This window comes from Equus caballus, chromosome 31, assembly GCF_041296265.1.
Source record: "Equus caballus isolate H_3958 breed thoroughbred chromosome 31, TB-T2T, whole genome shotgun sequence".
Taxonomy (NCBI): domain Eukaryota; kingdom Metazoa; phylum Chordata; class Mammalia; order Perissodactyla; family Equidae; genus Equus; species Equus caballus.
In genome coordinates this window covers 23,366,766-23,381,574 of record NC_091714.1, presented here as the reverse complement: position 1 = coordinate 23,381,574, position 14,809 = coordinate 23,366,766, and the positions used below count along the sequence as shown (strand labels likewise).

The 14,809-nt window shown below is 39.3% G+C and overlaps 1 protein-coding gene across 12 annotated transcripts in view; it reads left to right on the top strand.

Annotated features, from left to right (window-relative positions):
• ADGRG6 (adhesion G protein-coupled receptor G6) overlaps nt 1-14,809 on the top strand; it is a 133,006-nt gene that overhangs the window by 85,984 nt on the left and 32,213 nt on the right. For all 12 annotated transcript variants that reach the window (XM_001502710.7, XM_070256523.1, XM_005608218.4 and 9 more), the window contains 9 exons: nt 78-130; nt 1,147-1,209; nt 4,485-4,627; nt 7,271-7,382; nt 8,471-8,535; nt 9,127-9,337; nt 10,569-10,740; nt 12,367-12,507; nt 14,598-14,717. In XM_001502710.7, the coding sequence (XP_001502760.3) occupies nt 78-130; nt 1,147-1,209; nt 4,485-4,627; nt 7,271-7,382; nt 8,471-8,535; nt 9,127-9,337; nt 10,569-10,740; nt 12,367-12,507; nt 14,598-14,717 (1,080 nt within the window). The remainder of the gene's footprint in view (nt 1-77; nt 131-1,146; nt 1,210-4,484; nt 4,628-7,270; nt 7,383-8,470; nt 8,536-9,126; nt 9,338-10,568; nt 10,741-12,366; nt 12,508-14,597; nt 14,718-14,809) is intronic.

The following is a 14,809-nucleotide window of genomic DNA, read 5'->3' as shown; positions in this document are numbered from 1 at the left end:
TTGGGAGGGAAGAAACTTGATTCAGATTTTTAAAAAAATATATTAACAAGACTCACCCTTTTCCATTGTTTTTTCAGCTCAATTCAACCTTCCAAAATTGGAACTACACTGTTTATGTGGTTAATATCAGGTAAGTCACAGAATGAATTATTTGAGAAGTAAAAAGTAGTGTCTAATTTAATACTACTCTCTCTCTCTCTGGTTATACCTACATATACATACACACAAGTACACACATACACATGTGCACCATATTTTTAATCTTTCTGAAACAACTCTATATTATGTCATTTCTTTGCACAAAAAGCTTCAATGCAGCAGCAGTGGTTTAAAAAATTTTTGATTGTGGATACCAGTCAATTTTTTAAAATTTAGCATGTACTTCCAAAATATGTTTGTTATTTTGAATAAATTGGATAGATATGTGTGTGTGTGTGTGTGTGTTACTTAACCAGTATAAGTTATGATGTATCACAAATTTCAAGAGGATAATTAAAAATAAATAAAAGTTCTCTTAGTTTCTTCACGTGCCCCAGTGAATCATCTAGGGCACCCCTTGGGCTGCATGCTCCCCAGTTTGGAGACCATTTTCCTACAAGACGAGCCATCTACAGTCTGATGGCAACCTAGCTTTTCAAAATTATCACTCACTATTCTTCTATTTAAATACTCCACTAAATCCCTAGCAAATAATATCTTCTATATATCCTCCTCTGCACCTTGTTTTCACAGTTTTATACTTAAATAAATTTTCTAAAGTGTGTTTCATGAACACTAAACATATATCCTGTGAACCCAAGAGATGTAATAACTTAACACAGAAAGGGGGATCAAGTGGTCTGACGAGTCAGGAAGTACGTTGTTAAAGAAACTGTAGCAAATGTCTATACCTCAGAGCCTCTCGGACTCTAATGCATTGACACGCGTAGTGAACCTGGAACGCAGAGCGAGGCACCCAGCTGCGGGGCTTGTTTGACTGTTGAGCGTTTGGTCGCAGGCGCAGGAAGGAACTAGATCCTCAGAACACTCGTTTGGAAGTGCTGGCTTAGAATGTCCATTCTGCCTCTTTCTGTCACCTCCTCAAATTTTGTTGTTGATGATGCAGCAGACGCGGTTGATAATGAATCTATGTATTTGTATTTGTAGTTTTCACCTGAGCACGGGAGAGGACAAGATTAAAGTCAAGAGAAGCCTTGTGATTGATCAAAGGTAACGCTGACAAAATCTTACAGACAGGGGAGCACCCTTTCTCATGCTCTCTGTTTTGACTATCTGGTAGAGAAATGAAATAATGAGCTAGGAGAGAAATGTTTTAGTCAGGTAGCACATTGAAATTATTTCTTTAGCACTAGTGCACACTATTTTTTTCCTTGTGGTTAAAACTGTACTGTAGCAGATTGGGTAGAAATGTACATCTGATGAAAAATAATTCAGAAGTAGAACATTTAAAACGGATGAGTTATTGTTTTTAGTATTTCGAGTTTATGAAAACCCATTACCTGTTATTTGAAATATCAAAAAGACCTTCAAAGAAAAAGTTAAAAAGCTGTAGCTTTGTTTTAAGTAAGGTACTTATGTACTATAGTATTTAATAATATGGGTAATAGGTGCCAAAATATTTTCAGCATTCAAAGCCACCAGCTAATTTTCTGAAGTCTCCATTTTAAAATTTAGATCAAGATCATGACTTAAGCAGACAGATACTTTAATGGATATGTGCACCATATATAATGAGTTGGCATATAAAGGCTAGCTGTTCAGAGTGCTGTATAATGAAAAACAACCAAACTCCTAAATGAAATAAATTTACTTGTGTTCCAGTAGTGTATTGCATTTCCTTAGAATGAAGAATAAGATTAGTGGAAAAGCAAAAGTTCGTATAAGTCTTGCTCATTTTCAATTGACTGAATCGATGTGAATTTACAACCATAATGATGGACTATACTTCTTTTCAGGTGACATATTTGTACTAGAAGATAGAAATAAAATTTCATGTGAGAGTTGACCAGAGAGTTTTCGTCTTACTTTTTCCTTTTGCTGTTCAACATTAGCAAAATAAATGTTTTTAAAGTTATATTTGAAACTTATCATTTCTGTGTATATTCAACATACTGGATTGAGCTATCTGATCAGGGAAAGTTGTTTTTATTTTCTGACCTTGTTCCTTTTCCTTTGTCATCTGAAGTATTTTAATACTGTTTTCTTGATGGTGACAGGACTTTTCTCCTCCATTTAACCAAATGATTTCTTCTCCAACCATTCCTGCTGGATTACAGTAAGCTTTGAGTAAAGGGTCCACAGCAGCCTGGGTGCCTTTGCTGGACACTGGTTAGCAATTGGGTCATTTCTAGTTTGGGATATCACCATGGCAGACCCTGTTCAGAAGGTCAGCGTCGTCCTTTTCAGTTTATGTACTGAGTTCTTTTACTACCTGACAGCACTGAAATCAGCTGTCATTAGTGTGCGTCAGGACCTCAGAAACTCCTGCTTGAAGGATGTTTAAATTCAATGCCATCTCAGTTTCCTCTCAGTCAAACCAATGGGTAAGTTCACAGAAAATTCTGCAGAGAGTGAACTAAGACAGTGTATATGGGAAAACCACACATTTAGTTTTTCTTTGGTATGAACTCTGGGCATTGTTTTAAAATTTATTCTCATAGTCTTTCCCCCTCACTTTTTGCTGCTCTCTACTGCTTTCGTTGCTCAATAACAAACCTTTAGTAAGTCTCATAGTTTTTCTCAAAACCACAATCTACTACTTTTATAAGAGTGTGTAAAATACTTTGTTCCAAACTTTTCCTTTCAATTTGATCATAACATGGACCACAGCTTCAGATAATGCTATCATACTCTGTCACCTAGACAGACAGGAAACCAAAGCCACAGAGACTGGTTTATTCAAATAAAGAATGATTGATGGCAACAACAGAGAGACCTTGACTTTGTAGAAGCATAAGAGAGTTTCAGTTTTCAGGATGGGAGAGGAAAACAACACAGATAAGGCCTGTGAAAGTGCGTGGTCATTCTTGAATTGCTGAATTTGGGTATTCAATGTCATCCACAATACATTGTGCTAATTATGTTCTCAGTGTTCAGGAGAAGTGAAAGGTCACTTTCCCACCTGTAAGTTCTCAGGAACTGGAGGAGCAAAGCTTATCTTTCAACAATAATTTAATCAGGATACTTTTTCATAGGCTGTGTTAAAAAGTATTAAGATACCACAAGTCACCATTATACTCACATCTGTGTTTGTCTCATCCTGAAATATGGCTTATGTATGAACATGTGTGAATCAGTAGGTCATTTAGAGATAAGTAGCTTTTCAGAGTGAATTATGACAACATCAGAGCCCTCTATCCTTGAGATTAGCACAGGTATTAGGGAAAAAGTAGAGCTGTTCTTTAATTTCACCTAACCTTGAGTAGCAAATATTTCGCTTCTTTTTTTTTTTTACCACCACAAATATATTAATCATCTGACTATTTCGTTTTTATTGATATCCACAGGGTTTCATAAATAAAATATGCCTTGCCTCTCTACTGAGTACTTTGTAGTGATTTCAGAAACAATGCTACTGCTTTGACTTTATCATGTGGACAGAAACTGATATTGATAATATAATGCTTTATCTTATGTCATATTGTTCGTTTCTCCTCAGAATATGAAGACAATGAAAGTTTTGTTGCAAACCCAGAGCTTTCACATATGAAGGAAAAATTTTCCCCTCTACCTGACAAAACGATGTCATTTAATTTTACTTCAGTGTTAAAGTGATGGCTTTGATTTGTGCTGTTGACTCTAGCTGTGATTACAGTGGAACTGAAAATTATGTCACTTCAAAGTGTAGAGCCGAGAGTTTCGGTGGTGCCTGTAGGAAACTTCCGTGCTTCTCATAGAGATGTTTTCTTTGTGAAAACATTCAAGGTCAGATAGTCTGTGAACTGCTTCGACAATATGCTGGCCAATCACCGAGTATATTTTGAGTACTTATTTTGTAACTTTTCATCATACAAAGTACTCGCAAATGCTTCATGGTGATGGAAAACCATTTGTCACAATTCTGGAGAAATTGTAAGATATTTGTTAACAGTAACACTCAATTTCAGAGGTCAGATGATCAGTTTAGTTGAAATTTAATTTTTCTAAGAAACTTTATGTTGGCTATAAAGAAACAATATATAATTAACCACAAGTATGGCCCTTTCTTGCATGTATGCTATAAAATATTAGTTAAAACATTTCTGAAAGAAATGAGGTGATATGATAGAAGTATTCTTGCAATATCCTATAAAATCTACTCATACTGAAGTATTTTTGGCATCATAATTTATGCAGCACCAGACGTCTGTGAGTGCCTTGGCCTGTTTCTTCAGTCTCAACACTTTATCTTCATCCCTCTTACTACCATATCCAAATGTTCTGTTTTTCCACCAGCCAACCAGTCAACAACCCCAACAACAATTCTATTTAAAATGTTTTCCTAGGTTCGTGATTTGGGCACTTCTAATTTACAATGCAACCAACAACCCCAGTTTAGAAGGAGAAGTCATTCAGCAGAAGCTCTTAAGAAACAACGAGTCCCTGGACGAGGGGTTGAGGCTGTACACGGTGAATGTGAGGCAGCTGGGTGAGTACCCTGAATTTTTTTATAATATGTATTTTACACGGCTACATATTCAGGTTTAATGGAAACAACAACGAAAATATTCTTCCTATGTATGTTGTTTGCTTATTTTTCCTGAGGGTGAAGTTCATCATATTGGTGACATTGTAACAAATGGGTGACATGATTACCATGAAGGATGTTGGCTCAAGACCTGTGAATCTAAAGGAATGAAAAAGGCACATGAGAGTTTATACTCTATTTTAGGGACATATTACGAAAATATCAAGAATATGGGCAAAATGCCAGGATAACCTTGACCAGAATTGACTTCAACTTTAGAAACAGAGAATTTATATGTGCTTATGGGAACTCTAATGGGGTAAAAGTGTATAAAAGAGTATAAAAGGCAATTTGTTATTGTAAGACATTCCTTTCTCTTATGTTCACTATCTCTGTTAATCATACCACTGTCTTCACAGGCACAGGCCAGAAATCTGGGAGCCATTCGCGACCTAGATTCAGTTCTTGCCCAGACAGCATTCACGTCCTCAGCTTCCACCACAGATGTGGTCTTGCTATCCCTTCCTCAGACACATGGGTTCCCCTCTGCCTCCTTGCTGTGCCTGCCCACACCGCTCTGCTCTCCTCTCACCATCCACCTGCTTGTCACCTGCGTGGTTTTAAACACAGCCCACAGTCACCTCCTCTAGGAAGCCTTTCCTGATAGCATCATGTATAAATAGTTATCACCACCTGTGAGCCTCCACTCCTTGCTCTCCAGATGCCTGGAACACCATACACGTTGGAAGAACGTTGTCTCTGACTGGACGTATTTGCGTTCTTATATATATTTTCTTTAAACAGGATTTCCTCTGGCTTGAGAACACATCTTATTTTTCTTTCCCATCCTCACGTCCCACTTCCTCCAGCACCCAGCACGTTCCCCGGCACTTACGTACTCGGATAAATAAATGGATGAGGCTTTACGGGAATATTTTAGAAAAGTAGATGATCAAAAATATGGACAACAAGGGGCTGGCCCCGTGGCTGAGTGGTTAAGTTCGTGCGCTCCGCTGCAGGCGGCCCAGTGTTTCATCGGTTCGAATCCTGGGCGCGGACATGGCACTGCTCGTCAGACCACGCTGAGGCAGCGTCCCACATGCCACAACTAGAGGAACCCACAACGAAGAATACACAACTACGTACCGGGGGGCTTTGGGGAGAAAAAGGAAAAAAATAAAATCTTTAAAAAAAAAAAAAATATATGGACAACAAAAAGGAAGGTTATTGTTCTAAGGTTGTTATATGATTACAGTTATATTGATTAGGTACATTAGTAGAGATCAAAAGAGAAGAGAACTTTGACACTTTTCCTTAGACGCACGCAGGAGGGTGAAGTGGGGGAAGCGGGTGATTTCAGCTGAGGCCAGAGTCACAGTGTGATCAGGAAGCAGGCATCTTCGCTGCCGTGAGGAGCCACCCATCTCTGATATGTCACCATACACAGTTATGGAGAACTCAGAGAGGTGGACGGATGCAAATCACCATCATCCCCATCCTCAGCAGTTTCTGAGTCTCTGTGGGAAACGCTCGCTTATTAACAAACAGGGCTCCTTGGGATGGGAGAGTGCAGATGCTACCCTTTCAGACTTAGGAGTCTCCATAAAGCACCCTGAGGAGTGCTAGTTTATACCTGGGGAGCCCTGTGAGGACCAGCCACCTCTGTGCTCAGAGGCTGAGGAATCCCAGAACAGCGCTCTCTGCGTCCTTCGACATGAAATTTATACCACTTAATTTAAATTCTGCGCTTTATTGTTTTTCTGCAAGTGGACGTGTGAAGACAAGTTTCTACGAATTGAAAAAAAAAAAAAGACCAAACCCTGACAATTTTAAGGCTCAGAATATTGATGGGAAAGTTATTTAAATGCTCAATTGGGGACTACAATGCTGGTTCCCAGTAGTCTGGTAAACCTTGCTGTTTTTCAGTACTGAAATACAAGATTTTGTTGTTATTAATGATATATTGCTTGTATTTTGTTATTTTTGCAAATGTGAAATCTGAGTCCTTTGTGTCAAGATGCCTGCCCCGAGAGTGTGGACACACCGGGTGGGATGATTTGTGGATGAAGGTGTGTGTGTGAGGCGGTGGTGCTGGCCCACAGGTGTCTTCCTGCCGTTCTCTCAGCAAACCACAGCAGCTGGAAAATTTTCCATAAAATGTGCTCACAACTCAATGACGACACTATTGGTGCATCATTTTATAGACTTTCCTCTTTGAAAAAAGATCAAATTCTATTTTGAGTTTTTCAGGACTGTTTTCATTTTATGTTAGTGTTTAAATTTTGAATAAACCTTTCTTTTACTAATTTTATCTGCTAACGATTTATATTAGAATGATAGTGTGTTTCATGTTTATAATCGCGTAAGTGTGTGTTTTTATTTGATGGTTTTGTAAGATGTAATAATTTTTGTGCCTGAAATGTATTGGATGTTTATTTTTCCTAATTTCTAAATTTTTACAAATTCCAAACATAAAAAGCCAGTATTTTGGTAGTACATGAATTAAATACCAAATTACCAACATTGTCATTTTGCTTTCATCTTGCACGTCTCATTTGAAAAATTAGATGACTATTTCTCATGTTGGTTCTTGTTTTCACATAGGTATATGTGCTGGTGAGGAGAACCCCAAAGGCTATCAGTGGCCGACCATCTCCCCTTCGGAATACAAGCATCCCTGTCTAGAGAAGCAGGGGTTTTATGCCTCACGGACATGGTAACACTTTGATTGACTCTTGCCAGGAAATCTCCACGGTGTCTGCCTTCCCAGGGTTACGCATGCCTCACAGTAGTTCCAGTGCATTGCGTGTGGATTGGGAAGAAGGGTGGGAATCTTGGTGTATGTCTAAATCATACACTCCAGGGAGGGTAGAGAGGAGGCAGGGGGATTCCCAAGAAAAACCTTTTCACTTCAAGCAACATGCTCATTTAGCCTTCTCCAAAGAAAGAGAGAAATTTGGAAACCAGAGCAGGGCTCTCAAGCAAAGTACCTTGTAATTGGATAAACTGAGCCAGCTCACAGCCTTGGAACAGGCATCTGAAATTCCAAGACTTCTGAACAGTTTGGACTGGTTGTTGCTGTTGGAGGGGGCGGAGGTGGAAAGAGAGAATAAAGACAGGATCCAGGTTAAGGCAGCAGCTAGTGGAGCCTCTCGGGGTATAGAGTTTCCCTGCATGCTTCACAGAAGCCTCAGAGACAGGCAGATTACAGAGGATTCACCCAGTAGCAAGTCCAATCCAGTCCTTCACCCTCCAGCCTGCCCCCAGTTCGAGTTTTCTGGTGGGGGAATTCAGAAACAAAAACTGCCCGAGTAGAAACATTTTGAGCTTCCTGCTGTGTTTGGCAGGTCGCAGGGCGGAAAGCAGGGCATGTTAGAGACTTGCTGACTTGGGTTGAAATGTGGCTTCTAATTCTCCCTGGCTGTGAGACCTGGGGAAATTCTTTGACTTATCGGAGTCTGTTTCCTTATCTATAAAATGTGAATTATAATCTACTTTATAGAGTTATATGAAGTCAAAATCAGATTTTATCTAGAAAGTGCTTAAAGCAGTACTCGACTCGTGTGACCTGATGTACCCTTGTTAGGATACAGGCTCTTGCTAGTGTTTTGTTTCCGTGATGCATGCACCTGATTTTTTTCCAATAAGAATTTCTTAACATGAGTTTTATTTCCATGTCTTACAGTTTTATTGTCAAATGAAGCTTACCTAGATATCGAAGCAAATTCTAAAAGTTATTTTTAACTAGTTTTGTAAGTTGTAATGTCATTTATGCCAAATATTTGAAATATCTTTGTTTCACAGTCATCCTGCCCCTAACAGCACCTCTTCAGCCTACTGGGGGACCCCTGACCTCTCCAATTGTTCAAGTAAGTGAGCGGTTTTTCTTCAGTTCTCAAAGACAAATGCAATGACCTTATGCTGCATGATTTTCATCTCTGCAGACATGTTCTTCTGCTATAAGATACTATTGTATTATTAAAAGCTGGCAAATAGTTGTTTCATGTAAGGGAGAAAATGCTCTTTTTCCTCATTCTGTTTTTCTGTTCTGTTCATTCTGAAAAAGATTAAAAAGACTAAGAAGATTTCAGAGAAGACAAAAATAATATATAAGTTGATATCTGTATAAATGTTTTATAGTTTCATATTATTTTTAAACAGCAAATATACACTTATTCATCGATTCTGGGGGCATTTCTCTTAGAACTATATGTGAATATTTGCCCCTCCAAGTTATTTACCTAAGTTGCACAATTTATATCTTACTAAAGAGAGGTTAGTCTCTGTGAGTAAAGAAATATTATTGCCCTGTGAAGACTGTGATAAGGGGCTACACACAGGAAACCCAGTTTGTTGCTTCAAGCATGAAGTGAAATATCACACTATGTTTTAGATTCCTAGAAATTCCCAAAATACATAGGTAAAACTTTGTATGTTGTTTCTTCTGCCTTTTTTTTTAGAGGAGGCAAATGAAGTTGCCAATCAGATTTTAAATTTAACTGGTGATGGGCAGACCTTAAACTCAGCCAATATCACCAGCATTGTGGAACAGGTCAGGAGGATTGTAAATAAAGAAGAAAACATTGATATAACGCTTGGCTCGACTTTAATGAATATATTTTCTAATATCTTAACCAGTCCAGACAGTGACTTGCTCGAGTCTTCTTCTGAGTAAGTATTTGTTTTCTTCTAGAGAGTAAAATTTATTGGATTCATGTGTTGTTATGTAATTTCTCACATATCTGAATGCTTGGTGCCCAGCTTTCATAATTTAAACCTCTAGAAGATACATTGATATTTCCCAAGATCGTTCACAAAACAAACTTCAAAATTCTCTATTTTTTTTTTCTGCTTTATCTCCTCAACCCACCCCCCGTACATAGTTGTATATCTTAGTTGCAGGTCCTTCTAGTTGTGGGATGTGGGACGCTGCTTCAACATGGCCTGACAAGCGGTGCCATGTCCGCGCCCAGGATCCAAACCCTAGGCCGCCGCAGCGCAGTGTGCGAACTTAACCACTCGGCCACGGAGCCAGCCCCTCTATTTTTTTTTGAGAAATAAAATTTACAAATTGATTAACATTTTCCATCTGATTAGATCTATAAATAGTCCCAGAAAAACATAATCCATATTTCATTTTTTCGTCTAAAAATGTTAACTGGGGTTAATTCAAAAGACAAACTATTATATATATTAGTTTATGACACTTCTTTTTGCTTGCAAAGGAGACACTTAGGAAACATTTAACTCACATCTTTTAGGCATGACTTGGTCTCTATAAGTCACTATCCTGTGGACCGTAGCACAGAACTGCCACAGCTCTGTGACTTCTGGAATAAAATTCTTGGGGCAGGTGAGATGTACCTATTTATACACAATTCACTTGGTACCCAATTATTTCATTTAATGTGTGAATATTCAGATATTTAATTCTCTCTTTGTATTTCCTTTCTTTCAACCAAATTTCTTCAATGGAACTTTTATTTTTGTTAATATGTATTCTCTACCTTACCTTATCTACATAATTGTAAACTTGTTTTTACAGTGTCTTACAGTTCAAAAAATACTTTTGTTACATTATTTCCTTTGATTTTCATGCATTTATGAAGTAGGAAGGGTATTTTTCATGTGAGGAAAAGAAGGCTAAGATAAGTGAAAACAATATTTGTTTAGGATGTTTATTGATTTTAAGGAAAATATATATTTCTCTTGAGAGTATATTCATTGCTATGATCTTGTGTTTTAACTGATATTGTGGTTTGGGGTAATTTTGTGGGTATTCTTGTTAAGATCAGAAAATTTAAAGACAATTTTATTTGGTTTGTATTTCACCCTGCAGCAAATCATGTATCTGCAGTGCCTAAAACGTGTTACTTAACAGTGGTATTTGTCATTTATTTAGAGCTTTAAAAACAATTGATGAATTGGCCTTCAAGATAGACCTAAGCAGCACATCACATGTGAATATCACAACGCGGAATTTGGCTCTTGGAGTGTCATCCCTGTCCCCAGGGACCAATGAAATTTCGAATTTTAGCATTGGTCTTCCAAGCAATAATGAATCCTATTTCCAGGTAACAAGCCAGTGGTTCCTTTCATTGTAATTAACTAGACAAATAAAAACTTTCTGATCACCTGCTAGTTGCTCCTTCAAGGAGGTCTTGGTCTGACGGGTGGCAGGCAGGTCGACCGTTGGCTAAGGTTAGCAGTAGCAATGGCATAAGGCGTATGGGCGTGCACAGGAGGTGTGCTCTCAGAACCTGGGTGACAGCTGGCTCAGCCTACCTTCCACAAGAGGTGATGGTGGAGCTGAGTGCCCAGGCGTGAGTCGGGGCCTCCCTGTTGAGATTGGGGGTGGGGATCAGCTCAGTCAGAAGAAAGAGCTTTATTAAGGGCCCAAAGTGGGAAGAAACATGGTGGATGCTCTTTGCCAGATTCTCAACCTGTGCATTCTAATCACCTTGAGGACTCGTCAAGCAGATTGCTGGGTCCCATCCCCAGAGATTCTGATTTAGTAGGTCCTGGGTAGATCCTCAGAATTTGTACTTTTAACAAGTTCCCAGGTATTGCAGATATTGCTGGTCTGAGGACCATACTTTGAGAACCAATGATGTGGAAGACTGGGAATGGCAGGGATGGGGAGGCTGGACAAGAAAGCTGGGGCCGGATTGATGGAGAGCCTCTCTGGCCTGTTCAAGTGACACTTCAGCAAGTAATTTTCAGGTTCCTGCTGTGTGTTAGACAGTGTTAGCCATGCAGGTAGGTGAAAGGATTCAGCATTGTTCTTGACACGGAGAACACACATGCAGCATGTAATACTTCTTAACTAGGGCACAAACCAAGATGAAATATAAAAACATCTGGCTATAAGGAAGAACTTTTTTCCTGCTTTAGACCAGGGGCCCCTTTGGATCATTCCGCTTCAAATTTTAAGGGTAAAAACTCAGTCAGCCTCGGTCTCATTCCAAGTCCATTTGCAGGAAAACACTGTTTGGCCTGATGTTTGGGGTCAGAATGATGACATCCCGGAGTGTGTGTAGAACTTCAGCTGTTTCCCCTGTGTGGAGATGCGCATTCTCGGCAGTTAGGCAAATTGACGCCAGTCTTTTTTTTTTATTTATGCTGAAGAAAATTCACCCTGAGCTAACATCTGTGCCAGTCTTCCTCTGTTTTGTATGTGGGTTGCCGCCACAGCATGTCCACCAAGAAGCAGTGCCAGGTCTGTGCCAGGGACCCGATCCCAGGCTGCCAAAGTGGAGCATGCTAAACTTAACCACTAGGCCACAGCGCCAGCCCTTTAGTCTTCTTTTATTGTTGTTGTTGTAGTTATTTTTCACTGTATTCTGAGAAAGGCTCAAAATCTGTTGAGGGTAAATCTAATTCTTATACTTGGACGTGTTAACTCATTTGTAGATTTCAGCTTGCCTTGGTTAAACTCAGTGCTTTTTGTCTTTTGCCACACATGTAAAACTAAACTCAGACGATGGGGGAAAATTCACCCTGAGCCATGATGGGGGCCATGCTTTTGTCTGTTGGGGATTCACCCAGGAGGGCAGTGCCTGCCTCAGAGGCAAAGGGAAGCTGGGTCCCAGCCCAGTCGATGCTCGTGGTGGTTCCTCTGCCATCGTCAGCACGTGGAATAAAGTTGTCATCGCGATTGAATTGTGATTCCTTGACCAATATGTCTCCGTGTGTGACAGATGGATTTTGCGAGTGAACAGATGGATCCATTGGCTTCTGTAATGTTGCCTCCAAACTTACTTGAGAATTTAAGTCAAGAAGATTCTGTGTTAGTTAAAAGAGTACAGTTTACTTTCTTCAATAAAACTGGACTTTTTCAGGTAAGTGTTCATGAAATTATAATTTTTCCATGGAAAATTGAGTTTCTTTGCTCAAAGGGAAAAATAAAATTTCAGATTCCTTGAAAATAGATCAAGAGATACAGAGAAATTAACCTACTGTATTTTCAGAAAATGAAAAATTTTAGCATAATTATTTATGTATATTATTGCAGATAACGATATGCTTACTGACAGGGCTTGTTTAAGTTTTTAAAATGAATCAAATATTAGGTTAAGACTTGCGTGATGCACTTAGAAATGGAATTTGTCAAGACGTTATTATTTATTATTCCTTTTGTTAAATATTTTATGCTCTCCAGCAATTTAGACCATCAGAGTTAAAGGAATTGTGTGCCAAAGAAAAGCTTTTTTTTCCCCAGCAGGAAGCACTGTTTACATAATGAGCAGCATTCTTGGCTTTAATCAGTTTTCCCCTTGGTGTTTCAAATGGCCTTTGGCCTTCGCACATCCCAGAGTAGGGCGGCATTGTGCTCAGCACATATTATCATTTTTATTGGCATCATTTCTAGATACTAGAAAGTCCACAGCTCGCAAACACTGGTGACCTCTGGTTGCCTTTGAAAGTACAACCCCATCTAGCGCAGTTTCACTGAGCCCTTTTTTTAAAAATAAAAGTTACCTGTTGAATTGATACCATTGTATATCAAACAATGTGACCTCTGTGAGACCAAGTGGCAGGTGTCACGGCCAGTAGAACTGTTTCTGATCGATCCGCCCTGTCCGTCCTGTGTGGAGGAACAACAGGGGAGGCTCCGGGTAAGCAAAGGGGACACCGTGGAGTCATTTACAGTAACTCCAAAATTTTAAAATTTTATTAGCAAATGTTTTGGGAACAAGCTATCTAAAAATTTTGAGTCAATTAGGAGGATAATTACATGTAATTACTCTGAAGGATGTAAAAGCTGTGAACATAGAAACTGCAGTTGTTAAAATTATTTGAGGCTTACAGCAATGTCCCCTTTAAAAACAATACAGAAACGTCAGGGGTGGGTTCAGCCCCGGGGGGGGGGGGGGCGGTCTGAGACAACTCCCAGAGTTCTAGAAATGTGTCGTCATTTCATTTTGAATCTTCTGCATGTCATCGTTTCCTTTGCCTTTGGCATCTCCCAGTCAATTTTCCTCTTAGGAAACATATGTTTGTTTTTTAAAGTAAATTTATAGCAGAGAGAAAACCTTTTAAGGGTCTGTGGTCCTCCCAGAACAGCGTGAACAAGATATGAGTATTTTTTGAGAAAAGGCTGTGTATCCCCAAGCAATAGCCGACCTTATTGAGAGTGACCACGCAAGAGTGATAAAAAGCTGCATTCTGGTTGCTGAGATTTATTTGGCATTTAAGAAATTCTGTAATTATTCCAAAGCAACTGACTCGTAAGCTGAGATAGGGACATTCAGGAGGTTGGACAAGAAAAACACAAGGAGAGGAAGAGAGGACCTCACTGGAGAGGCAGTCTGCTGGTTCCGGTCATTTCGCAGATTCACCGATTGGATTTCCCGACCACCGTTGTCTCCGCAGTGGAGGCTCCAGACAGTGGCAGGTGCACAGTCAGAAAAGGTAGACGTTCTGGATGGAGTTTAATCCCGTAGAATTACGTTTAGGCGTAAGTTGGGAAACACGTCAAGCTGTTGGCAGGGATGTGAAAGGTGAATTTTTTTTTTTTTCATTTTTCACACCATATTTCCTTCATAATTCTCTAAAGGCAAACAACTTCATCTATTTTCTAGAGTAGGGAAATGATCTAATCATTTCACAGCTTTTATGAGTTTACATTATTTATGAGGTAGCATTGTTTCAGATGTGAACTGGCTGGCATCAGTCACGACAATCAAGAATGAGGTTTTCTGAACATTGCCTTACAACACTGACTGATTATGCCCCCTCAATGTATTTATTATAATAAGGGAAATAACAGAGCTCTTCCAGGAAAGCCAGCAATTTGATGTTATAAACAGGATGTTTTATAATTGAAGATCTTAAGTGTAAAGAGTCCTGACAGTTTGCTTATTTTGGAGCAGCGAAAGAAAATTAAAGTGTATACTTCTGACGAATGATACCTTTTTTTCTTTCGAAGGATGTGGAAACCAAGAAAGGCACCTTAGTGAGTTATGTAATGGCATGCAGTATTGGAAACATTACTATCCAGGGTCTGAAGGATCCTGTTCGAATTAAAATCAAGCATGCGAGAAGCCAGGTAAGAAAATGCTGCAAATAGCACTGGAACAGAGGCAGCCTGTTTCAGAGACTCCTGGGCCGTGTGCTCTCCATCAGAAGACGTAGCTGGCA